Genomic DNA, 27581 nt, shown 5'->3' with positions numbered 1-27581 from the left:
AAAAAAAAAAAAAAAAAAAAAAATCCCTACTAAAAATAGAGGACAAGTTTAGAAAAATGCCTTAAGGGCTATTTCATAGAACCCATGTTTAAAATGCGAATCCATTAAACATCTGAGCAAGACATCTGATATTGTTTTTAGCAGCTATATTTATTCATCTCATCTTCTATAAGTCACACTAACTTTGGTTGATATTTTGCCAAATGAAGATCTCTCCTCCAGTACTACTAATTCTTTATGAGATTGAGCTTCATTTCACTGTCTCAATTTGATTTCCACCTTCTACTTGAATGTGTGAGATCGTTTACCAACTTTGGAAATTACTCATTGGCAGAGCTTAGGGAAATTATGACGGTTTGGTTGTTCTATAAATACCCTTTCCCTGAAGCTCAGTCTTCTACATGTCAAATTCAGGGCTTTGGTCTCCAAATACATAGCATACAGCCAAAATTTAAGTGGCAAAGGCAAACTTAGATAAGAAATACATGAGGCAAAAAATGTGGGAGTGATAAAGAACAAACTAAAAATCATTTATGGACAGCATTTGTTCTAGATCTCTTCTGTTTTAATGATTTCTTACAGCTCTGGACATGTAGCACTCAACAGGAACTTGGGAGGCTTGGGCTCTTAGTCTTGTAGTAGAAGAATGCCACATAATCATAACGTCTGGGTTTGCGTCTTGGTTTTGCCAACTGCAAATACTTTTAGTAAATTACTTGACCCCCTTTTTTTTTTTTTTTTGGTGCTGGGGGTTGAACCCAGGGCCTTGTGCATGCAAGGCAAGCACTCTACTGAACTCTAACTGAGCTATACCCCCAGCCCAGGCAAACTCACATTTGAAGCAAAGGTCGTGTCAGAAAACTTGCTGCATGAATGCAGGAACAACATTGGATAACATAAATGAAAGTGCACAGCAACCTGTAAAGTACTCTATGGTCACAACTTTTCTTCATTCACTTAAGGACTGTGATCAGAGCAAGAAGTCCCTGGTGAACTGCACAGACTCATGGCTTGCCTTGTGCTTCTACTTTGTACAGCTGAAGAGTGGTGGGGGCCAGAGAGACCACTGCCCCACCAGTCTGTGAAGAACTCTGGAGTTTTATATACATCCACATGGGTGTGCACACATACACACACACACACACACATGGGAGGAGGGGAACCTGAATAAAAGATGTTGAGAGGACACTGAGCGGACACTTGTTGAACACCATCTGTGGCCCAGGGTGTTAAGCTGGCCTCTGAGAAGGCTCCGGGGAATCTGGAGCTTGGCATGGAAGAGACTGAGGTGTCAACAGCAGAAGGCAATAAGGTACAGCAGCTCACAGGATAAATGCAGACCCATGGAACAGGGAACCACGATGAAGGGATATTTACTTCTCCACCCAGAACTGTGGGACAGCGAGAGTGTGGTGTCATATGGATGGGGTAGAATGTGTGGTCAAGAATGTCCTAGAAACGAAGGGAAAAAGGGGCCTGGTGTGGACTCTTCCCCTCTGAACTCAGCAGTCGCATTTTGCTCCTGCCACAAGACACAATGCTCTTCACACCCTCCCCCGAGTGTGCTGAGGGCACTACCCCAGCGCCCCACTCTATTCCGCCCTATCTGTGCCCATTCTAGGAGCAGAGCTACCACAGGGCCAATCTCGAAAACCCGTAGATCCAGTTCCTTGGGCTTTCACATAGCTGCGGTCCCTGTGGTCCAAACTGGTGAGAGAGGGAACTACAGTAGGACATAGGATTATCTCACTGACCAGAAATGGGGGACATTACGGGGACATGTAGGAAGAGGAGAAGGTGAGGCTGCCGTCTAGCTTTTGTCTTGGTTGGTTAACCTCACTGAGACAGGCCCTGGTTGGTGGCAGGAAAAGAATGACTTCAGTATTAGAATTTCTGGTGGACCATCTGGATGGAGCGGTTCCATAACAGATGTTGGATATCTAGGACTGGGGCTTAGCAGAAAAGTGTGATGTCAGGAGAGATGCCAGTCAGTAGCCTAGGGAGGCTGTAGAAGTCATGCGAATGAATGACAGGGACCTAAGGAGGTGATGTAGTTTGAGAAGAAAGGGATGAAAACAGAACTGTCAGGACACAGATGCTTACAGGGCAATACTTCATCACACTCTCTGATTGCCATCCCTATACACACTGTAATTCCCGTATTTGGGGAGAAAGTGTCGTGAACGACGTCTCATTTCTCTGTGCAATGAAGGTGCTGGGGTGGTCTTTCTGTGCTGCTGTTACCCTCACTTTGCTCCAGGACAGCTCCTTCCACGTTCAGAGCCAACCTTCCCTTTCATAAAGCCAAGTTGGGTCTGACCAGCTGGTGTACTCATTCCTTCGTTCTTATAGAGTTTTATGAAAGTCTAAAGTGCATCTGATCTTTCTCAGCAAAGCTTTTTCACTGGAAATGTTTCGTATCCACATAGCAGTAAAAGTTGAAGTGCACAATCACATTTAGGGAAGAAAGTCAACACTGGATGCCTGAGAACATACCCGGAGCATACAAACTACAGCATCTACGTGACAAATGCTGCTGTGGTTATGTAAGACCGTGGGATGCTATTTTTGGGAACCAGGCGCTTGGCACAGTTGCCGTTGACAGATCTGCCTCTCATCAGAGCACTGACATGTACCTGGCATGTTCTTGCATCCAGGAGCCTGCGTGCCTATCTCCTCTGAAGCCAATTACATAAAAATATAACACGAGTGTGTTCTTAAAACCAGGACAGTCCACTTCTACATGGTCATCGTCAAAGCACATCTCAGATGCGCTACCAAAGACTGGCACAAGGACCAAAGCATCTTTAGTTTTGCTCCTTCCTTCCTTTTCAGACAACAAGGAGATTTTGTAGTTAGTCAAGCAGCTCCAGAGTCCAGACTTATCTTCACTAGTGAGCTGACCTGCTGATTGTGATGTGTGATCCTGACGCTGGACGAACAACCTACTTCTAACCTTCTTCCCCAAGACTAAGGGTGAAGGAGATTCAGCTCCTCTGACCAGGGCACAGACGCTGACCAGAAAATAAGGTTTATGAATCTCCAAAAATGCATCAAGTTTTAAAAAAAATTTTTTTAAGTTGTAGATGGACACAATGCCTTTATTTATTTTTATGTGGTGCTGAGGATTGAACCCAGTGCCTCACACATGCTAGGCAAGCGCTCCACCACTGAGCCACAACCCCAGCCCCCAGTCTATTTTTTTTTTTTTTAAGCTTCAAATCTATTAACTCAGCTCTACACAGATACCAAAATGCAAAAGTGGGTAGAAGATTGTAAGGGTGAACTATATCAAACACACACACTCAGCTGGCAGGATTTCTTCCTCTAGAGTCGGTAGTTTGGCTTCCATGAGCAAAATAAACAGACCATGCTTATTTGTATTTTAAGTTCTAAGAGAAGCCTGGTGTTCATCTCCCACTGTACGCACTCCTCCTAGATGCTCTTTTCTGTGCAGGTCTAATGCACTGCAGAGTCAGTGTGGGACCTTGCGTCTGATTTCTTCTTGGGGCATATGCTCTTGCTTCTCCTGCTCCACTGCCTCCTTTTCCACGTGGATCCTCTGTCCTTGGATCCCTGCTACTTATTGGTCAGCTAACTGCTGCTCACTCATTGATGCTGGTCTCATAATCAGTGCTGCTAAATTTAGGCACATGCTGGCCATGGTCAGCTTCAGTTTTATGCAGCAATAAATGATTTTGGTGCTTACATATTGCTACCATGGAAGTTGGCTGTACTTTAAGTGATGAAGAATAACTCAAAATGTGAACAGCGTCTCCAGATTCACAAGTAGTAAGGATGGGAATCTAGAACAAGCTCAAAGGGATATGTCACAAGTGCTTAGGGCAGATGACCCTCTCTCCAAGCCTTCCAAATTGCAGAGTGATGTGTGTATATCTAATACTTCTTATGTCGTGGAGCATTCTACTCTAGCATTCATATGGTAGCTAAATTTTCTTTGTCAGCAAAAGTCTCTCAAGCTGCGGGTATCAAGAAAAACAGGATAATAAATGCTTTGCTTTCCCGGTAAGGAATTTCAAATCCATGAATGATGAAGCGGCAGGGAACCCACACTCCTATGGTTTCTACAAAGCGGAAAAGGGCTGCTGAGTATTACTGATTAACTCTTTATGGCAGAAAATTGCTCCTCATGCATTAGAATTAGCTTATTCTGGCCAGAAAAACTGTGCTAAAAATAGTACCAATTCCACTTATTCCCTAATAGTCAGGATGTCCTAATTCCATGTGAGTCCCATTCAGGTTTTAGAGTACAGATGGGAGGCGAGAGGTAATCACCCATTTGAAGACAGTAGAAGACAGGATGTTCTCCTATTCCTACTCACTGCTTTACCTTCTGTCCTGGATGGTAAGGTTAGCCCACACCACTTTCAGAACATCTGAAAAGTCAGGAAGGTGAAGCCTCAAAGCCACAGCAGATCTTGCTCTTCTTTAGTACACACCAATTCCGTGGGTACAAGAGGTGCATATTTCCTTACATTCAGGGCTGTCTTCTGTATACCGTGAGACCCAGGAAAACAGCATTGGTAAGGCCTAGCCCCACTGAACAACGCTTCTCAAATGTTACTGTATGTATCACCCAGGTTTAATTTTTAAATAATTTTATTTTTTACAATGCACAGAGTGATATTTTGATACATAGCTAAGATACACTGTGAAATGACTATCAAAATCAAGCTCTCACACTCACATCTGTCACCTCAGTTACCTGTGTACATTTGGAAGGATTGGGGATCCAGTTTATATATATATATATATATATATATATATATATATATATATATACATACATACATATATATACATATATATATATATGTATATATATATTGCTGTAGTTGGACACAATACCTCCATGTCATTTATTTCTTTTTTTGTGGTGTTGAGAATCGAACCCAGGGCCTCGTACGTGCTAAGTGAGGTCTTGCACGTGCTAAATGAGCCCTCTACTGCTGAGCCACAACCCCAGCCCAGGGGATCCAATTTAAATGCAGGTCTGGGCATTTTGAATGTGTTCTCAGATGACTGCAATGTTGCCAATTCACAAAGCACACCGAGTTAGCAGAACTATGCTGTACTTGTGGGAAGACGGTCAGGAGATAAGAGTATGTCCCCATGAAGGGTGGACCTGGGAAACAAGTTATCAACACCCAGCCCTTGGGGTTAATGACGGCTCATTCCTCCAACAGTGCTTCTCAAACCAGCTTCAACCCTGGACTTATTTGTAGTGCTTTAAAAATACCGATGCCAGGTTCCCATCCTAGAGATCCTTCTTTACTTCGCCTATGGTACTTTTTAAAGCTCTGCAAGCGGTTTTATTGCGCAGCCTCAGTTGCACATTACTGCCTGAGTTGTAAATGCAAATAGACTTAAGAATTAAGGACCATTTACTTTCCATGCTCTTCATCAATTCTTTATAAATGCATCTACCTCCTTTTAGGTAAATGGCTGGGAAGAATATTATTATAACTCTCTGGGTCCTTCTTAGAGAATGGAAATGAGAAAAGGAGGCATCAAGTTCAACAGCCTCAATCCTGGGGGGTAACATCACAGACCGACTGGTAATCTGGGCCCTGCATTTCTGATGTTTTAAAATAATGTATTTGGCATGATCTTGTGGATAAATTGTAGAGAGTGACATGATTTGCTGTCCTGCCTCCACTGCTAACTGGCAGTGTGACATTTTTCACATAAGCTATAGCTGAGCTCTCTGGGCTCCGGTTTCCTCATCTGTGAAGTGAGAAGGCTGAATAACACATGCGTCTGTGCCTGTAGTGTGTCACTGGCTCTGGCCTGCTTTCCTCCCTGGGCCCTTTCTTCCTCTATTAGCCCATATGACAAATCCAAACAAACAAAAATCGACTGCAATGAGCTTTAGGATTTCCCTGGCTTTTGACTCTTATTTTTAATTGTCCTTACTGATATTTAGATTTTGTTAATGACTTATAGAGGCTTTATATCTAGACGGCGGTGACTGAGGGGTAACTGAGATTCTCTAACAACTAACAAGTATCTGTGGTACTTGTGAGAATATTTTTTTAAGAGTTGTGATTCTAGTTAGTGCCTCTGTGAACCGCAGAAAAGAGGGAACTAATCAAAATCTAGGCTAAAGCTTCTGCGCCTACTTAAATGACAGGATCTACGAATATTTGTAAACTAAGTCAGATACGAGCAAAGGACAGAAAGACAGGCTGAGGTTAGTCTCCATGGACTGGAAGTTGCCTTTTACTTCATATAGCAGGCCCCATTATCAGAGGTTTCCATGGTTTCAATTACCCATAGTCAAGGGTTTCAATTACCCTAGTCTGAAAATATTAAATGTAAATTTCCAGAAATTAAGGAGTAAGTTTTAAATTGCATGCCATTCTGAATAGCATGATGAAGTCTTGCTCAGTTCTGCCTGGACGCCAATCATTCCTTTGTCTACCATATCAACACTGTACTGTATGTAAGTGTAAGAAGAAACAGCAATATATAGGGTTTGGAACTATCTGTGATTTCAGACATTCACTAGGCAACCCCTCACCCCCAAGAAGGGGCTTACTGTACTTAAATCTAGTTGGAGTAGGTTGATCATTAGTCACAAAAGATATTCACTGATTTGTCATTAGAAAAGTTTTCTCTAATGGGTATTGCCCCTTTAACTGTCTTGAACTTAAGCAACAGACTTCTAGTTGAAAAGGCAACCAGAGTCAAAAAACAAAGTATTGTCTTATTATTTACATAAGATCGGTATCTATAAAGCTCTTGGCATAGTTCCCAGGACATAGTTATCACTCAATAAATGTTAATGGCTACTTTCATCAATCGAACATTTATTGTTATTTGGTCAAATTATTTAATTTCTGAAAGTCATTGAAAACAGCAATCACAGACAAAACATTTACAGAAGCAACATTTTCCAGAAATATCCTTATCCTGAAGTTCTATAACTACTGTTGACTTTATACCCAGCATGTAAAACATGTGCTATGGTAGCAATTAACTTTCTACTTTCTGATCCCTATGACTTGCTGACAGTACTTTTACTCTATATTGTATCCCATATGCTACTTAATACAAGATATCTGACACAGTTTCTGGTGTAAATACAGGGTCTTTTAAAGAAACAATAATATGTGTTTGGGTAAATATGAAGTGTTGGATTTCGTAGTTCAAAATATATGCTTGGCTCTGGAGACCGAGGCAGGAGGATTGCAAGTTGAAAGCTAGCTTCAGCAATTTAGTGAGGCCCTAACCAACTCAGCAACACCCTGTCTCTAAATAAAATATGTAAATGGGCTGGGGATGTGGCTCAGTGGTAAAGCTATAGTGTCCCTGGGTTCAATTCCTGGTACCCAAAAAAAAAAAGAAAAAGAAAAAATACACACACACACACAAGTGCTATGACCTACAATCACTGAGTTAAGCCTCAGAAGTAGAGGTGAGTTTCCAGGAAACTCACCTCTACTTTCTTCACGCTCACTCAGTCCTTCCTGTCCCTGATGTGCGATAGTGTGGTGGAAGGTGAGCCTAGTGATTGCTGAGCATTTCTTGGTCTAACTCCAGGCTCCAAAGCCCACCATACCAACATTAGTGCCTCCTCTGACAACTAGCAAAGTGGTGGAGGTCTCCTAAGCCTCTGCCTCCAAACATGACACTCATTTGAGTCCATGCGAAAACAGAGACCAGGAAGTGACGGCCAGACAGAACTAACCACAGCACTTAATATCCTAGTTAGTGCTTCTGCTTCTCATGCTAACCTGCCTCTTGATGAAGAGGGAGAATATTCTGGAAGGACTAAACAGAGTAGATGGCAGGATGGGAAGAGGAGGGCAGGAATGTCCAAGCTTCTAGGCCCTCAGTGAGAGGCACCTCTGCTGACAGAGTCTCCATGCCTTTGACGTCACTGAGCCCAGGACTGTAGCCCTGGCCCAGAAGTGCTGTGCTCCATCTCATCACACCACTGTGTGGTGTCTGCTGGGTGGTTCCACTTCCTAGTGCCTCATTACAGCAGAGTCCAGTTGCTCACTCATCTCAGAAGCTGAGATGATTATGTGGACTTCTCTGCTGAGACTGGAGTTTCCTCATCAATAAAATAACAGAGTAGAACTATTTGCTTTCTGAAGGCTTCCAGGCATTTTTAAGAGCAGCAGGGCATGCTGATTGCGGGTGGGTGAAATTTCTAGTTGTTTCCCAACTTCGGGCCATGGCCACAGCCTACTCTTTTCCCTGCTGCTTCATGCTTGGGGTTGTAGGTAACAGGGATTCTGCTCCCTCTTTTGAGATGATCTGCAGGTGCCTACCTTGCCCTTCTGGAAGCAGAGAGATGAGGGAGGGGAGGGAGGCCAGCTGGATGGAGAGAGGCATTAGAATGCAGATTGTGGGCTGGCCCTCAAAGCCTGTGGATGCAGATAAAGAAAAGCACCCTAATAACATGAATGTCAATGAGAGGGTGCTGGTAAAGCTACACTCCTCCAAAGAAAGGTGTTGCATTTATAATGATTTTTGCAAAGCAGTTTCTCTTACAGTCATGACAGTCTTTGAGCTGCAGCTTCCTCCCGGAGAGCTCTTCCTTAGTAATGTTGTTACCCCAGTGTCAAGTAAACACTTTGCTTCACCCACCACACAAGACCTGGACCTGCACGAGAGAGGACGGCTTGATGTCCAGGACCAAGCTGAGTCCCCGTGTGCCAAATGTCTGCTGTAGTGGGATGAGCTTGTGGTGGTGGTGAGGTAGGTGGGAGGGTGTCTGGCTGACTTTTGATCCCAGGCTCCATCCCACACAGCTGAGACTGGCACATCCCAGCTAGCCCAAACTCACTATCAGCTCAGGATACTGCATCTTGAGCTGCCGTACTGGGAAGGACTGAGGCTTCTGATTTATTTTGGAACAACTCCCAAAGGGACAAATGTGGTCCTTGTGAGACCCCTTAATGCCATCCAGAGCCAGGACTGGCAAGCAGGGTGCAAAGTCCCCTGGCTTCAGAGTCCAGAGACATTGGTTCGAGTCTGACTGCCTATAAACTCAGTGGCCAGCTGGGTCACCCCAAATGAGTTACTCACTTTCTTTGAGTTTTAGCTTTAAAATGGGGGACTATACAACATGTGCCTTGGTGAAAATTAAAGTTATGGAGTCTCCATGTGGGAAATCTGAAGATAGGAACTACTTTTAAGATCTTTGTTATTATGTTGGCTCAAGCCATGTTTCTCATTCCCTAAAGTGTGGTGGACAATGGCCTAAACCCAAGCTACTGGAGGAGTAACCAGGCCTCTCTTTCTAGTTCTATCACTGCTTTTCTAGGGAAGGTCAGAGAAGTGAACTGAATCTCTGGCACCTCAGGTGTCCTCAGTATAACAAGATGAGCATTATCAGTGCATCACCTGAAATATTTTTAGAAGGGATAACAGATAAAAAAAAAAAAAAACCTCATAATACTATTTACAAACACAGATGACTCACTGATCCATGCTAATGGGGGGCTGGAATCAAAGAGATAAAGGAAATCCACCAGTAATCCTGAAACCTCAATAGGCCAAACACCCCTTCACATCAAACCAAGGAATTGGGCTGACTTGCTGGATGGAGTTCATCCCCTTCCCTTTCCTTCCTCTGTTCCCTGGTGAGAAAACTGAGTGCTGAGCTCCTTGGTAGGTTTTGACCAGAGGGCAAGGGAAGCAGAGGCCTAGAGAATCTCCAAATGAGTGAGTGAGTCTGGAATGACCCAGACTTGTCTAAAACGTTACTCTCAAATCCTAACCAATAACTGAAGCAAGTCAGGTCATACAGGTCGATTCCACACCCCCACCCCCGCCACCACCATTAACCAAGACATGACCACAAGGCAAGGAAGTCAAAGAACATTCCACAAGATTGAAAAGGATTTTTCTTCTAAGAGTCCTGGTCTGACCACTGTGTCTTGCAGAGGATTGGAAGGAATTTCAAGTGTTTTAAAGTGCTGGTGGAAGAGGGAAGCAATGACGGCCAGGAACGACCAAGAGTATAAGGAACATCTGTCACCGTGTCCCGTTCTGCAGGCTCCCACATGCAAGGTTTACTGTTCATCTTTTCATCTCAGTGACTTGTGGGTAGTGAGAGCTATAATGATATGGTCCTGAAATACGTTTTTATTATCAAAACAACTTTAATAGCGTATGAGACTTCTCGAGCACCTGGGTGCTATGACAGTCTATGGCTAAAACAAGAAAAGAAACACAGAAGCTTTGTTCCCATCTGCCTCCTCCTAGGTGACCAGCGTCGGTCCCTTGAATGAACTACATCTGGCCATACAGTGCAGTTTTAAGGATCCCTTTGCCCTGGCCTCAGCCTCCCCAGGTTCAGTCATTCTCTGCTTCTTGTTGGGTTGGGAAGAACCTTGGGATTCCCACGAGAATTCTCTCCATGCTCACCCAGGTCATAATTTTTGTGTGGCCTAAAGCTTGAGGCCCTGAACTGGCCAGCCCATGTCAGGTGGATACAGTCTACTAAGCTGTGCCCCTCTCCCGTGCAAAGGACTCAAGTTCTAGTCAAGTGATGAATTCTTAGAGACCCTAGATTCTAACGACAGAATTTGGATGATTGCCCAATTTTATTTCAAACTTCCTCCTTTCTCATTTCACCATCATAACCTCTTTCCTTGTAATTCCATCTAGACCTTTAATCCAATTCATGAATGTTTCCCCCCTCCGATCTTCTTTTGAAATCTTCTGAGTCTTTTGGGAACTGGGGTCTACAGAAGTGAACTTAACAGTTCCAATTTACTCTTGTACTATCATAGGGAAATGATTATCTCTGGAATCTATTACTTCATTTTGCCATCATGTCCCCCTACCATACCCTCACACGATAATAACGACATGTTGCCAACATCCTTCAAACAATGACGAGCAATTTTGCAAATCTGATCAGGAACCAGTGCCAGGGAACCTAGACTTTCTTTTGTAAGTGCTTACAACAGTCCTATTAATTAGGCATGTCATTGAGATGATGCTGTTTGCAAAATAAAATAATAACACCTTCCACAGAACACACAACTTTGAAGAACTCCATTGTGAGCAATTTTTAAAAATCAGGGCGATGGGTTCCTGATTTGACCCTCTCCTGGCATTTTTCAACCTTTTACCACTCAGGAATTCTCATCAATCTTCTCCCATAGATGTTTTTGTATTGAATGAGTCATGTTTTAAAAGCACCCAGTTCTTCATTTCAGTTAATCAAAGACATACAAAATAATTGCCAGTTAAAGTTACTGGGTTGGTAGATGGTCAGCCCAATGCAAACCCACCCACTATTCAGGTGGCACGTAAAACTCATGATGGGTGAAATAAACAACTTCCCATGGTCTTTTGTGAGGTATGAAAATATACCTTCCCAGATGGGAAACACTGGTCTCAGGGTTCCTCTCCATCCTCCAACTGTTTCCGTCCTAAACTGATGAGCTGGGCACAATCGTGTGGTTCCTGGCTGAATCCCAATTGGGGCTGGTTCCCCACCTTGACCCTACTCCTTCATCCTGGTGTGGCTGCTGGGGTGGGAAGGGGATTCTGCACTGAGGCGACTCCTGCGCAGTTAAACCACGGCACTCTACATCATAGAAAAGTCATTCTAAAGAAAAAGAACGTACTTTTTGGTTCAGCGTGTGTGTGTGTGTGTGTAAGAGAGAGAGAGAGATAGAGAGAGAGAGAGAGAGACAGAGACAGACAGACAGACAGACAGACACTGAGGGTGAACCCAGGATCTTAAGCATGCTATCTATGCACATGCTCTACCACTAAGTTACAGCCCCAGCCCTTGTTCAGTTTTTATTTCTGTGGGACAATTATTACATGGAAGCAATACAGACAGCAAGGTAATGGTTCTTCTCTATGCAGTCCCATGAGGCCAAATATTTCAGCCCAGGTTGAACTCTATAAGTGTAAATCCAAAGAGTACACAAATGGATGTCCTATTTATATGTTGCATAGCAAACACTTTTTATATGTTGGGTTGCTACCTAGGAAGTGTTCACAGAAACTATCTTGTAGACACAATGTCTCATACGGAATGTTGCTCCCTAGACTCCAGAGGCTTTCAGGGCAGTGACCCTGACTCTTCTGTTCAGATGGACAGCAAGGAGCATCACTAGTCAATGGCCCTTCTCAAGGACACTTCCCCTTGCAATATGACTCAGCCACAATCCTAATCTACACGTAAGAACTATCACTATGCTGAGGAACTGAGACAGTTCACTAAGGCTAAAGTAAAGTTGACAACAGTAAAGTGAGAATGTGCCGTGAGCCGGATAGAAAATGCAACTTGAAGTGCTATCTTCCTGTATCTGTTTGACTGAACTGATATTCACGTGTGTGTGTGTGTGTGTGTGTGTGTGTGTGAGAGAGAGAGAGAGAGAGAGAGAGAGAGAGAGAGAGAGAAGGTACATAAGGATATACATTTATAAAGACACAGACCTGTGTATATGAAACAAATCAGGCCACTGCCTGATTTACACATGCCATGTAAGAACATAAATCGATATTGTCTGTATTTTGGAACATTTGGAGTATCTGTGGGCAGAAATAACTCTTTAGTAAACATTAACTGTGTATGAATGGGCTGTGTTTCTTGGTGACTCAGCTTTCAAGGTCATGGATGCACTCCTGCATTCCCTGGTACCTAGAGCCGTGCCTGGCAAACAATAAAAGTTCAATAAATATTTCTTGAATGAATGAATGAATGGATGTTCGCTGTGCTACACAGGACACACAACTTTGAGGAACTCCATTGTGAACAATTTTAATGAACACAGATCTCCTGGCCTCCCCACCCCCGGCTAACAATTTTAAATGAAAGGCATCTGAGGAAAACAAAAAAAAAATAAAAAAATCGTAACTTGTCCTAGTTAGGTTGTGATTCAGTTGGAGCATAGTATGAGAAAATTTCCCATGTCTGGAGGAGATGAGGGTTGAGAGATAATGACAGAAATAATAATGATGGTGGTGGTAGTGGCAAAAATATTAATAATCATGGCTCTGAGATCAAAGGCATTAAAGATATCAGGAGAGGCATTTCAAAGAAAATGAGTACCTTAAATATATTACAATGCGGAAATTAAGAGAAAGTGTCAAGCTGTTCTGTTGAAAAGAGTAAGCCCTAGATTCCACCAGTAAAGGACACGGGGACAGTCCTACAGAGAGCTGAGCTAAAGCCCGCTTGGGAGAAGGTGCCTGCCCACACAGGTAAATCATCTCCAGGGCAGGCCAGGAAAAGGCCCATTCACTTCTGGTGGGTGAACACGCTGGTCCCAGGAGGCCACTTTATTTACATCTTCCTCCCACTGGATGAGGCTCATTTATTTTTATATCTCAAATCTACGTGTCGTCCTTGCTCAGATTGTGTGTGTGTTGTTATAAAATACCTTCCAGTGAGCCACCGCTGAAATGGAGTGCGCTAAACAAATGTTCTCTTAGGGCAGTAACTCCTTAATATAAACTGCATTTAATAAAACTGGTAGTGACTCTAAAAAGAAAAGGGTGAGGCATACTCAGAGAAAATGTCTGGAAGAAATTTGCAATTAATATTTTACAAGACATTTAGATTCCAGATTCCTCCTTGCTGTTAAAATTTAAGAGCTTTTTCAAAACTGTATTCCTCTCTGTTATTATATCCTTAATTAAATTAATTTATACAGTGAATGCTCTAATGATACTGCTGTGGATTTCCAATCAAAAAGCCTTATTGCTGGAGACGATATGTGTTAAGACCTTGAAAAAGGAATGACATAAGGCACGGTGCTGACACTGGCCCAAGGATTTTTGGCCTTGACAATCTGATTACTGAAAGGTCTCGGTAGATTTTCCTGTGCTTCAATCAAGGTCTTTTTATTTTATTTTTTCTAATAGAGTTAAATTAGGTCCATGAAAATAAAATGAATCTTCCAGGTGGCTTTTATGAGGATTTCTCTCTGGGATCCATAATGGCAAACAATGACATTTCTGCTGAATGACACGACCAGTCAGTGGTGCCTACCTGAAATGCTCAATGAAGGAGGCTCTCCTCATACCCGTGGCACCATGAAAGCAGAAACAACCAAAGTTTGTCGAGAACACAAATGGCACGGCAGTGGGAAATGCCGATCTAACAATGCTGCACTACAGCCAGAGGCTCCTAGCAGCCCAGCCCAAGCACACAGAGCTATCATAGTCCCTTCAGGCTTTAACAGTGCTACTTTGTAGGGATCTCAAGGACAGTCATGCATGGAACCAGTATTTCATCAGAAGCAGAAAAGCATTAAAGCATAAACCAAGCTTGTATTAGGTGCCTATCCACTATCCATCCTTATAGCTAAGGCCACTTGGAGGCCATATTGGGCTTGCTGTCTGCCATCTCCTCCCAATATCTACTTTAGTACATGGCACAGAGTAGGCACTCAATAATCATTTGTGGTTTATTAATCTCATGAAATACCAATAATGAATGGGCACCATACCTAAGATCTGATCTGTCGCTTAAGCATCAAGCAACAATTTCTAGAGAGCTTGATCAAACCAAGGACGTGACTCCCAGTCTCTCATTCCTTACTGTCCATGGTGAGCTGTAAAATTTACTTCCTTTGACTACTATATTTCTGGGATTTATGTTGAACTTTCTGAAGATATAAGATCCGTTATCATTCTCCGTTACATAGCGAGAGGCAGGTTTGAGAAATGTGTCCCCATTTATTTTGCAGTGATCAGTAAGGCTCTGATCCTGCACCTCAATCCCACCATCCTTTCTCCTGCCCCCAGGAAAGAGGGTCTCCAAAGTCCAGGAAGCACATAAAAAAGAGGGTGCCTTTAAATTAAAATCAAAGAGGAGACAAGTTCCCCTGCATAACAGAGAATCCTATCAGTTTGTTTCCCCTCCTGTACCAACCAAGTCCTTTGTTCCCTTCAAGATAGGGACATGGTGCATAAAGGAAAAAGCAAACCCTGAAACACTAATTAAGTTTGGTTGCATGATAAAAGTTCCTTATGATTCAAAACATCAACTGCAAAAGAAAATTACATACAGGGAGGGGGAAAAAAACAACCCAACACTATTTGATCTTGTTATAAATTGAAAGTTTTGGACACTTTAGAAAAAAAAGGCAGCAAGTGCCTTTTTAATGGATTTTATCTGCAGGAAAATGATTACAACCAGAAAAGCTTTAAAGTGTCAGCTGGTGATGCATTTTTCTTTATCCCTTTTATTTTTATTCAGAAAGAAATTGAAGGCATATGGCAAAGTGCATCATTAATTTCTTATTAATTTCATAATATGAAGGCAACCAGTTAAAATAGTAGTGCTACAACTTTAAATTACCGAACTCACTTGGTATTTAATGAGAGGTTTAGCACAGCAGGGTTTCTGTTAAATTAAGTTGTGCCTTCACATCACAGTGGGAAAACAGGTGTATATTGGTTTAGAATTATGGAAATGTTGACTAATTCCAAGGCTTGTAATCAAACAGCAAGGCACACTGTAATATTTTTTCCCCAAGAATATGCATTAATCTTTCATGTCTGGTCCCATTTCTTCCTGTCCACCAAAGGCACATAACTGAAAGGCAACCACTTTCATGCATTTCCTGTAGCTGTTAAGGGTGATGCTGATCAGATCAAGCTGTAAACAAATGGCAGATGTGGACCTCTGTCCCCATTTACCACTTTGAAATGGCAATAGCAAGTGTTGCACACTGTAAGGGCTATCCGCCTTACAAATGAGATCTGACTTTGAGTCTTTGTTTACCCTGTCTCAAGTAATTGGACATATAAAACTGAAATGGGTAAAAAAGAAATCCAAAAACAATCCACCAATGAGCTTTTCCAGCTTCCAAATACTATCCTTCATAATGGGTCTCCAAAGTTGCCACTTCTAAATTCTACATGCAGAATTTTTAAGGGGAAAGAAAAGGTGCAATATTAAAAAAAAAAAATTACTGAAGGTGCTATTTGTTTAAGAACAGGGTCAGAGTAAGCTATCCCAAATAGATTACGATCATCAGTACTTCCATGTGCTTCCACATGTCCTATTCACACCTGTGTGGATCCCTGGAGAGCATCTCCCCAGGAAGAGGTATGCTCAGGCTGTGCTTCTAGTGGAGAGGATGCATGCAAATTAACCAAGCTCTGCATTCAGTTAGAATATGGTGCTATTTGGCAAACTATACTATACTTTAAATGATAAACAACAATTTATCATCTCATTTTTTTAGAGAGAGAATTTAATATTTATTTTTTAGTTTTCAGTGGACACAACACCTTTTTTAAAATTTTTATGTGGTGCTGAGGATCAAACCCAGCGCCCCACACATGCCAGGCGAGTGCGTTACCGCTTGAGCCCCAGCCCCAGCCCATCAAGCAATTCTTAAAACACACATATAGAGTGGTATGCTTATTATTGTGAAGCATTTATTTTTAAGAGAAGGAACACAAAGTGGTCTTTGCATCTGAATAAAAATCTGGAAGAAAAAAAATTATTTTCCTCTACTGTTGGCTCAGCCAGAATCTGCCTTGGTTGCTTCATTCAATAATATGACCTAACACTGCAATCTTCCAGAATTACGTTGTAAAAATTCCATTTACATGGAGAATGAAGCTGAAATACTCCCCCCCCCCCTCCTTTAGGTCACTAAGCAAAGCACTTAGACTTTAATAACAGCAGCCTTACTAAAAAGCAACTTGGAAGTTGCAGGGAGAAGTAGTTAAATTGGGAGGGACTGTCCTAGTTACATACACTTGCTTTTCTGTTCTTTGATTTGCTATCAAAAAAAGGGAAAACGAAAGTAGTGTGATTCAAGATCAAGGTTCAAGATTTATTACTTTGGGTAATTAACAAGCTAATATTCTGAGAATATTTTATTGAGCATCTTGCCACTATAAATACCATACAATGTTCAGGGTCTAGGGTGAATTAAACAAATGCTATGTTTTCTGGGAGAAAGGGGGATAAGACAGACACATGTTCCTATGTTAAAATGTGCACACGTTGTGCATGCTTACTGAGAATGGTAAATGACACGGAGCTACACCCTGAAAATGGTAATTTGATCTTTTTTTTTTCTTCTTATCAAATCAGGTTTTTGATCTTTTATTTGATCAAAAATGGTTATTTGATCTTTCTTTTATTCTAATCAAATTAGATTTCAATAAGATCATCATCATCATCACAGGTTTCCCAGAAGTTCTTCATCATAACCAATGCATAGTATTATGTTACACAATTAACTCATCACTGATATTTGGGCAAATGGGGAAAATATCTGAACAGCATTCAGAAGTTTATACCAGCATGCAATGTACAAAAATACCACAGAATCCCTTAAGAATAAAGTACTTGGATGAAGTTGTTGTATGCAACATTGGTTCATTTCTAGTGAATTGCACTAATCATCAAATATTATTGTGAAGGAAATGGAAAAAAAGATGGTAAGCTTTGTATTTTCTGTTCTGTATCAACACGAAGCCCCAAATTGGGCATTAAAACATTGACTTTGTTAACCACCATTGACTGTTTAGAAATCATTAGGAGGCTTAATATTATGGCTGTACAGAGTACATTTTGTCCTTTCAAAAGAAAAATCCAAAGACTAAATTTGAAAAGGGGCTCCTGGTGAGTAAAAGCTTTTACTTTTCCATTTGCTAACCCTTGTGTGTATTGGGTTGTTTTTTTCTTTTAAAATCTCAGCCCACCCAACACCCTTTGGCAGCTGCTGTACCCAGTGGGGTCACTCTGATTTTCTAACCAGGGGACAGGCTGTGTGAGAGCTCTTGCCGTCAGCGTTAATGCCAGCACGCCTTTATGGGCTGGCCAGCAGGTTTGGCTGCCGTGGGGAATAGAGGGGTCAGCCTACACTCCTCAAAAGACCAAAGTCATTTTTGGCACTAAGAACCCATAACTAGAACCTTCAGTTGAAAAGACCATTTTCAAGCAATAAAGTGATTTTGGTACAAAAGTAAACCGACTCACCCCAGGTAAAGTTTTAATATTGTGCAGTGCATTCTGGGCCTCAAGTGCAGCTTTTCTTGTATAAAATGTTACGAAACAACAACCTACAGAGAGAAATGAAAAGGTTTTAGAAATTTCTGTGAATGCTTTGCTTAGATATAATGGAGACTGTGGCGAACAAATAATCTACTTAAAAGGATGCACAATTTAAAAATAATAAAGCACATGAGAACAGTAATAACAACATCTCAAGCACTTACACAGTACCTTTCATCCTAAATCACATTTATTAGCTTTACCCACATTGGAGATCAATTCATAACTGTGCGCCAACTATCTGGAATACAGCTATTCAGGAATGTGGGTGGGAGGTGGTGGCTGGGTGAGGTGTTAATGGGACTTAGAGCGTACAACTACTTAAAAAGGAGTTTTTTATTTTTTTTTTTTAACCACAATAACAATTGCATCCACTTACATTAACTGTAATTTTCTTAAAGAGTATCTCTAGAACATCACACTTTTAAAACACTTTTTAAACTCAAACGTTTAGACAACTGGATTATAAATTTCTTAAAAGCTGGACTAGTAGCGCCATATTCTTTATCTCTACATGGTACATAACACAAAGTTCCGCCCACCCACTCCTTGTGGGCCACAGAATGAAAGGCTATATTGTGAGCTGTTTAGAAATTAAGTTACAATATGAATGGGTGTGTGCCCCAACAGATGTCTGCAGACTCTGGCCTATGTACCAAATATGGTGATATCACAACTCCAGATTCCTCCTTTCAAAGTGCTGGTGGAAGCCAAGTCTGAAGCCCCCCAAGGGCAGATTGGCAGAGACCCTCAACCTCTTGCACCAAAGAAAATGGTGTCCTGAGGGGTGGCTGTCCTCTTCTCCAACTTATGAAGATACTGGTTGATCATCTGTTAATAAGCATTAAAATTTCTCAGCACAATCACGTTTTGTACAAGGAAGTAGACAAACATTTGAGAAATTTGAAGGAAAAAGATGTTGCCTGGCCTTCTTTGGTAAATGGGGGATGAGGAAAAAGATGGAGCAAGGTGCTCACCAAGACTGGACTTTTCACCTCAACTTTAGGAAAGGCTCCTAAGGTACAGCGCCAGAGAGGGATGGTACGAGCTTAACCTACAGCAGGGCAACGGGCAGAGACAAATGAACTCAAATGAACTAAGGCCCTGATGTGGCTTCTATTTAGGGGAATGACAAAAAGAAGACTGAGAACAAAATGGAACAAAACAGTTTTGGGGCCGGGAACTGGCAGGGCAGAGCAAGCCATCGAAGATTTAGAATCACATGCTGGCACTTTGATTTCTCAAAATAAAACTCATTCAATGGAGTAGGGGAAAATCAAGTACAATGCCATCCACACTGCATTCTCCACTCCCCCCCCTCCCCCCCAGTGCTGAGGACCCAACCCAGGGCCTGGTGCGTGCTAGGCAAGGGCTCTGCCACTGAGCTAAATCCCCAACCCCACACACTGCATTCTTAAAGACACTTAGGAAGCTCCCCCTCCTCATCTGGAAAAGACATTCTGAACCTGCTGTCCTACACTGGATTCAGCCAGACTACCAAGCTTCAATATGCAAAACCTTGAGTGCATCCCTGGTTTCTTGGCATTTAAAAAAATGCCAGGCATCCAAAGATGAGAAACCCTTCAAATGTGTCATTTGAATGACTGATGGGGATAACAGACAATTAGGAAGTCTCCTTAAAAGAATCACGGGCAGACTGACCATTTTTATATGGCTTGTGCGTCAGCTATTTTGACTTCTTTAACCAGGGTTCATGTGCCCCTACTGTGTGATGGTCCATATTTTACTAAACTGATAAACTTAACTAGCTATCTTAACTTCTTTGGTGTAATGCAAGCCCCAGAGAAACGACAGGAATTGCTTCAATGCAAGGAATAAATTTAAACAGGAAAGTCCCAGTTTCCAGTCAGCTGTTGTAATCATTTTTGGAGAGAGAAAAATACCGACCATGCTGTACTGGGCTTAGTACAGAAAGAAAATCAGGAGCTGGGCGCAGTGGCACATGCCTGCAACCCCAGCTGTCTGTAAGGCTGAGGCAGGAGGATTGCAAGTTCAAGGCCAGCCTCAGCAACTTAGTGAGGCCCTAAGCAATTTAGTGGGAAATGGCTCAGTGCTTAAGCACCCCCTGGGTTCAATCTCTGGTATCAAAACAAAACAAAACAAAAACAGGAAAAGCTTTTTGAACGCTTCTAACAAACACTCTCAACAAGTTCTGCTTTCCTTCTCCTAGGATTACAGAGTCTGCTTTCAGGCAAGGAAGCAACAGAGAAGTTCTGAATTTCAACTTCACTTAATACAGCTTCAAAAAAAGAGGCAGAATCTGATACTTCAAGCAGGTAGCTTCCTGGGGTGAGATAATTTAAAAAGATTCAGAGGTGGAGCAGTTTGCTTGGCTGAAAAGAAAACTAAGGAAGAGTAAGTTTGGGAGATAAAAAAGAAATGCTCAGAGGCAAGAATGAGAAGTTCAGATTGGCCTTTAAAAAGGTGGGGGTGGTGATAGGGGACTGAAAAGGAGGAACTAAGCACAACAGCACGAGAGGACTAAAGCAACAGGAAAAGAGAAGCTGCATGCAGAGGGACTCGTGTGTCCTGGTACGTGGGCCGCCCAGCAACACAGTGGGCTGGGGGAATGGAGGAAGCATGCCTACCTTCACACCCAGACCAAATCTCAGCCACTTCCCCCTGCCTCAGAGTCCCTGGAACCTTGGGTTCAGATGCTACACCAGTATTCAAATGCCACCCTTTGGGAGGGAGACATTCAATCATTCTTAGTCATTTACATTTTACTATTAATTTGGCTACTCCAAGAACAAGTTTCTTCCAGTGAATAGAAGGGTGGCCTGGCCAGGCCGGCCTGCCTGCCTTCCTTCCTTCCTTCCTTCCTTTCCTCCCTTCCCCGCCTCCCTCTCCCTCCCTCCCTCCTCCCCCCCCTCTCTTTCTTTCTTTCTTTCTTCCAGAAGTACTAGTCTAAAGCTGGTGTGTGAGCAGTTTGGGGAAAACGACTGAGGAGGAGAAAGGAACAAGGTGACTAATGTACAGAGGAGAACATAGGAAGATACCCCAAATCTCCAGCTCTTTCCAATTTCACCGAAGGCCTGTCCTGCCTGTGTACCTGCTATAGTGAAGTCTGGGGCCGATTACTAGGAATCCTCTTCAAACTATGCATAGCTCTGAGTATATACCCATTTAAAACAGATTTTTTTAAGATTACACCAAGATAAGCTCCAGTCTTACTCTAACACCACAGGAAGATGTCCTGGAGGACTTGGGTGATGTCACTGCTGGCTCACTTGCCACCAACCTGCAGCTCAGCACCACAGGTGTTAGGCCTGGCAAGCAGCTTGGAAACTGTGTGGATCTGAAAATGGGGTCCCACCTCCAGGTGTGCATTGCCCCTTTCTGCAGCTTGGCGGGCAGAGCAGAGGCTGCATTTCTGTCCCACTCCCTGCCTCATTTGGGTGCTCCTGGGTGGTGAACAACCTGTACAGATGTGGGGGTCCTAGGACAGATGTCAAGACTGGAAATATCACCCCAAGAGTCTTCTTTTGGTTTCATAATCTGGCTCCTGAATGAGTTAGGAAACAGTGTGTTACTTTTATTACTTCCAAGTCAGTAAATAAAAGCCATGTCTGCCTAAGATCTTCCATATACCCCCAAATTACAAATTGTGTGCATATATAGCCACAGTGTTTCATTCAGCATTAAAAAAAAATTGTTTTTACCTTTACTGGGCTTAAAAATGGCGTATAACTTCATTGGGTGCACATAATGACTCATTTAATTAAAACAGTGTTTGGCTAAGTTATCTTAAAATTTGCAGAATAAATAGAGACCTCCAAATTTAGAGAGTCACCTTCCATGCAGCAGTCAGTACTTCTCCTGCAATGGGACCTGGGTACATTTTGAAAATGAAAATGTATTTGAAAGACTGTTGTTTCTATGAGTGTTCTCCCAGCTAACGGCCATAGTCTTTTTTTAATTGATATATCACTTAATATATTCACTTAAAATCGTAGATTCATTGACCTGCACAGACTATCTCAGTAAGGCAGGAAGAAGTATCATTATTTGCCCCGACATGGTAATTATGATGGAAAAAGGTCAGGGAGCTAAGAGAGATCCCAGAAAACCCAGGCAGGCTCAATCAATGAGCATGAAATTTTCTTTCTTGCTGGCCCTAACTGGAAGTACAGCTGTTAAGGGAACCACCTGTCTCCTAGGTTTCCCCCCGCCAGCTGTAACTCAGGTCTGAAATATACTGGATTCGTTTCCAGGTCAGCTGCAATGCCAGATGGCTCAGCCATCTCATTCAGGGCAGAGGCCTCTCTCCTCCTCCAGGTTCTGCTTGAAACATCAGCGTCAGGTGGGTAGCTAAACTTCTACAAAACCCAGGCGCTCTTCAGTGGTTCCAACATGTATCCGAGGGGCCAGTCCTGCCAGCCTCGGTGCCCATTCCCGGATCTCCCGTTCCCTGCTGTCCACAGAGTGCTGAGAATGGCCGTTCTCCCTCAACCCCCAGGGTCCCTCCTAGTTCTGCTTAACACTGGTCATTTCTGCGGCCTCCCATTTGTCTGGTTTGCTCCTTTGACAATGTCTAATAAGCACTCACATTTTGCAATTTGTTTCGCCCTCATCCACTCATTCAGGAGTTTCTAGTGGCAGCAGCCAAGTTAGAATAAGACAAACGTGACATTCCACACCCAAGTTACTTGATGGCATTCCTGTCGCAACAATTTCAACAATTCACTGTGTTTGTAAATGCTTTGGAAGTTGGAATGAAAAGAAAAAAAAAATTGTCCCTCCTGTTGTCCATTACCAACCCCTCCCATTTATAGCTCACCAAGATTTTTTTTTTTTTTTTTTTTTAAATTCACAGGTGAAATAGATACAGTGGTAAAACTTGAGAGATGATTTCAGAACCAGTCTGGGGCCAGTATACAGCCTAACATTTCCACTACTGATATCTCCCTTTGTTGGTCACCAAAAGATTCTGAGGATCCGGTGTACCTTAAAGGGGTAATATATTAAGCCTTACTGGCCATTAATATCTTGCTGTGAATTTATTCTGCTGTTGAACTTTGAAACTTGAGCAGGGCCCCTAGGAAGGGAAAGTAAAGAGTATGGAAGAAAGATCCTGGGGTAAGCAGTCTGTGAAGACGGCTCACAGGGAGCATCTCTGGGTGGTCAAGAAACAGTGAGGATACACTGGGCACTGGGGAAAGCAGGGAGTCCAGAAAAGCTACCTATTTCCAATTTTATCTCCTCTGTCTACCTCCTCGAAGTCTCGCCAGCAGGACTCAGAGCCTTTCACCACCCAGATTCCCAGAAATGGGTAGTTTAGCAGTACAGTTGCTCACACTCAGATGGCACAGCCATCTGTAATCAGCATTATAATTGTGAGATATCAGCATACCATCATGCGCAGAAGCTGAGTGTCAATTTTTAGAGCGGCCGAGTGCTACATACTCCAGATAGGGTAGTAGGTGTTTGACTGTGTCTCTTCACTAATTGTTCCTGCTGTCATAAAGAGTCCCCTCAGGTATTCTCCCAGCTTAATTGCTGGATAATTTGAGACATTGTTAGAGGTTTTTGCTGTTTCCAAAGATAAAGTCTAAAATAAGATCTAGACACACACACAAACACAAACACACACACACACACACACACTCACACACCCACAAAACCCCAAACAAGATCTATACACACACACACACACACGCACATGTGCACCCCCCCCACACACACAGTATTTAAAATCATAAAGAAAACACTCAACTTTACTGAAAGACTTTAATTTTAAGTGATCAAGTAGATTTATCCTCAAAGAAACCATCTGGATTATTACAAATCTTTTCAAGCCACAGCTGTTTCTCTTGAAAATCTTTACTTGGAAACTCTTGGTAATAATACTAACAGGGTCCGGGAAAGTATTGCTTATGTAGAGATAACGAGTTCACATCGTGGCTTACTCTGATTAATAACAATTTATTTACATTCTTAAGTGTGGAGGGCAGTGTAGACACAGTGCTAGAGAAAGATACTATAGAGAAGATGGTAAAGTAAATTCTGCCCTTAAGAAAATGAACATCATACTGGTTAAAGAAACTTGCACCAAGCTTTCTAAACTTTACCAAACTGGGCAGGATGAGAAGCAAGATTTGATGCTCTAAAGAAACCATTTTTTAAAAGGCAGTTTCCCTTAAGCCTTTGACTTTACAGTTTGGACAATAAGGCAATGTTTAATAAACACATGTCTGTTTTTAAAACCCCGAGTATAAAAGACAAGACGTTACTGATTTGGTTTCCAATTATAAAAAAAAAAAAAAAAAAAAATCACTCGTCATTTGCAGAGCAGAAACCCCAGGTCACGAGCTAAAGATGTATACTCTCAAGGGCAGGAGCCAACCCCAGGCACAGGGGGTGCTAGCCACCTCTGGCCTGAGGGTAAATATTCGTGCATAGAATGTTCTCTTACATGACAAAATGGGCCTATTTAGAATGTTCAAATTCCAAATGTTAGTTCTTTTTGGATAGTATTCTTCAACAATATTTTTCATGTGGAAAATTACAAAGTATATTCTGAAATACAATACCATACAACTTGAGGACTGAGGAGAGAAGGTAAAAAATGATTTTGTACAATTCTGTGGCTAATGTGGTAAATAAGGTGGTTTGGGGCATATGGCACTGTGCACAGGAGCAGCTGTGTCCTCCAAATGGGCTCAGAGGGGCTCACCATGTCTTTAAGGTCACTCAGCATCTTAAAAGATACATAATCCACTTTGCTTTCTGAATCTAGGCAAATAAGTGCAATGAGCATTTGATGTCTGTACTCTGTACTTTAAAAAAAAAAAAAAGTAAAGTAATAGTCCTGGTGGACAAACAAAATTTGAGGCATATCTGAGGGCTGGGGATATGGCTCAGGGGCTGAGCACTTGCCTAGCTTGCATGAGATGCTGGGTTCAATCCCCAGAACCAAAAGAAAAGGAGAGAGATATTTGAATTCAAGACATCAACAAAGTCATAATGTTGTAAATCGAAAATTCCTTTGCAGGCTGCCTCTGAATTCTAAGGGGCTGATAGATCAAGGAACTAAGGCCCTGAAAGACTAAATTAGTGAACTTGCTATGGTTTTTTCCTTTCTGTGAATGAAACTCCCTTTTGTATTCACATTTGCAAGCAAATCAGGTGCCTGTTTTACACAAGTTGAATTGCAATTGGGATCCTGGCCTCTCTTCAAGTGAGGGGCCGGAAAGCCAGTTCAAGTCAAGAGAGGACGTACTCCTCATGCTTGAATTTCCTTGTGATCTGTTTTCTCCCTCAATCCTAGCCACATGATGTGGAGAATTTAACATTTATTGGAGTCCAAAGATTGTTGATCCGAGTGCTACATTTTGTGTTCAAGTGACTCTCTCTCACACGACAAGTTCAACTGTTAATCACTGACTCTGCCCCTTACCAAGACCCTGAACTTCCAGTTTCCACTAAGTTAGAGGTTCAAAAACTCCATCAAAAATCTCCTAGAGACTGGAATCGTGGCTCAGAGGTAGAGCACTCGCCTAGCATGCGTGAGGCACTGGGTTCGATCCTCAGCACCACATAAAGATATTGTGTCCACCTATAATTAAAAAATAAATATTCTTAAAAATCCCCTGGATTAATTTTTTTTTTAAAGAAAACTCAGCACTGACCTTAAGAAAAGGAGAGGGTCATAGTTCAGTAGTCTAGAAGGCAACCATACCTTCAGTGTCTTGAGGTGAAAGACAAGGATAAAACGTAATTCTTAGACAATAAAAAGAGGCTTTGGGAAGCCGTGGGTACCCTGAGAGTCACAGATGGAGCCCTCTCCTCCGTCGAAAGTCCATTGCCAATATCTGGAGCTGCCAGTTAGAACCACCTCAGATGCACTCTTATTAACTCATGGCCTTGTGCTCCTGGGCCCTGGATGCTTATTTCTTCTATCTTGCCTTCAACACATGGCTTGCTTTTGCAGGCTCCAAGATATGACTTCAAACATGATGCTACTCTACTTTCATAAGCTGCTTTTAAATTTTAGCCCTCTTGCCACTGAACACACATTTATGTATTCCTGCTTAAAATGTCATTCCTGTGGCTCTTCTGTATCTGGATGGTGAACTACAATGACTGTGATCACACAAGCTGAGAGACGGGATGAGAAGCAGGGAGCACTGTGACCAAGGTGACACTCAGCTAAGTAAGGAACAACCTGTGGGAAGAAGAGATCATCTCTTTCGCACACCCCATGCCTTTATTCCTCTCAACCACCAAAAAGTAAGAAAATGAGAGGATGTTAAGGTAGCATTGCATTCTCATGGCTTCTGTGTCCTTTCTGTAGAATAACAGAATTTAAATTCACTAGCCTGAGCCTCTACCCCCTCCCATTTTATAGACTGTCAGTCACATAAGAGGTTAAGAGCAAAGGCAAAACCACTCTGATAACTACTGGCAGATCAGAATCCCTCAAATCGATGGCCCCACAGGGAGACCAACCCTCGGGCCACCTGATAGGCTGTGCCTCACTTTGAAAGACCCCCGGAACTGCACCAGACTCTTTCATACCACCCAAGTGTCTTCTCATAACCTAGGCCTCTTGTTTTTAAAAGTCTCTCCAATAGTCATCTAAGACAAAAGCCCTGTTTTTTTCCCCCCCTTTCTAAAAGTGCAACTTTCATAGTTAGAATGGCAACTGCCCAGTACAAATGCCTTATCCTATAGGAATCCACTTAACGAAACCATCCCATTAGCTTGGCTTTATAGAGTTTTAGATATAATCGACACTAGGGTGTAAAAAGTGTCACTATCTGGTTACCACCTCAAAAACAGAGAAATGATGCTATTGTTCTGCTTTCGGTGCTTGAATTACGGTGCTTGAATTACGAGGATGCCACCATCTGGATCACTGAATGTCATCCCAAGAAAGTCCCCTGGGAAAGTCACCAACAGAGCAGGGGGCAGTGACCCTGCAATCCTCCAACAGTCCTGACTCACTCCAAAGCAGGACACTCCTAGATGGCACATCTGAGTCAACTTTCAGGCAGGGCAGAAGACTGACCTCATCTGGCTCAGTGGCCACCCCATGAACCTTCCTGAGACTTGCCACCTGATGTGCTATATGACCACACGCCTGCCAACAGACCACAAGGTCCAGACTACTGCCCTGGGGATGTCCCTGGAAGGAACCATCCTCTGCTCCTCCCCTGCCCCTGTGAAGCCAGGCATGATCTCTACATCCTCTGCCAGAAAAATGGTGGCATTTCCGCCCCCCCCCCCTTTGCTGTTTTTGTTTTGACTTATATTAAATCTATTGAATGGTCAAGGCTTTTGGGAAAGAGACTGAGGACTGATGGGTGCACTACAACACCTCCTGTCCCATTATTATGTAAACTGCAACTAAAGCGTGACACAGATGGAGAAAAGACATCAAGGGCAAAATTGCAGGAATCTGCTTTTTCCATTTCCTGGGTTCTCTGAAATAAACCACTTACTTTAGACCATTTTCAAGGGTCTAACAGTCAAAATTGTCTGAAGAATTTCAGTAGCATCCTTCCCCCCCCCCCCCCCC

The 27581-nt window shown here is 42.5% G+C and overlaps 1 protein-coding gene across 23 annotated transcripts in view; it reads right to left on the bottom strand.

The window, feature by feature from the left end:
* Positions 1-27581, bottom strand: part of Celf2 (CUGBP Elav-like family member 2) — a 788139-nt gene that overhangs the window by 96747 nt on the left and 663811 nt on the right. For 21 of the 23 annotated variants that reach the window (XM_048812770.1, XM_048812760.1, XM_048812761.1 and 18 more), the window contains one exon: positions 17963-18045. The exons of the other annotated variants lie outside the window; for them this stretch is intronic. In XM_048812770.1, the coding sequence (XP_048668727.1) occupies positions 17963-18045 (83 nt within the window). The remainder of the gene's footprint in view (positions 1-17962; positions 18046-27581) is intronic. 23 annotated transcript variants of the gene reach the window in all.

The sequence above is a fragment of the Marmota marmota genome, unplaced genomic scaffold (genome assembly GCF_001458135.2).
Source record: "Marmota marmota marmota unplaced genomic scaffold, marMar, whole genome shotgun sequence".
In the NCBI taxonomy this organism is placed as follows: Eukaryota; Metazoa; Chordata; class Mammalia; order Rodentia; family Sciuridae; genus Marmota; species Marmota marmota.
This window is presented reverse-complemented; position numbering and strand designations above follow the sequence as displayed.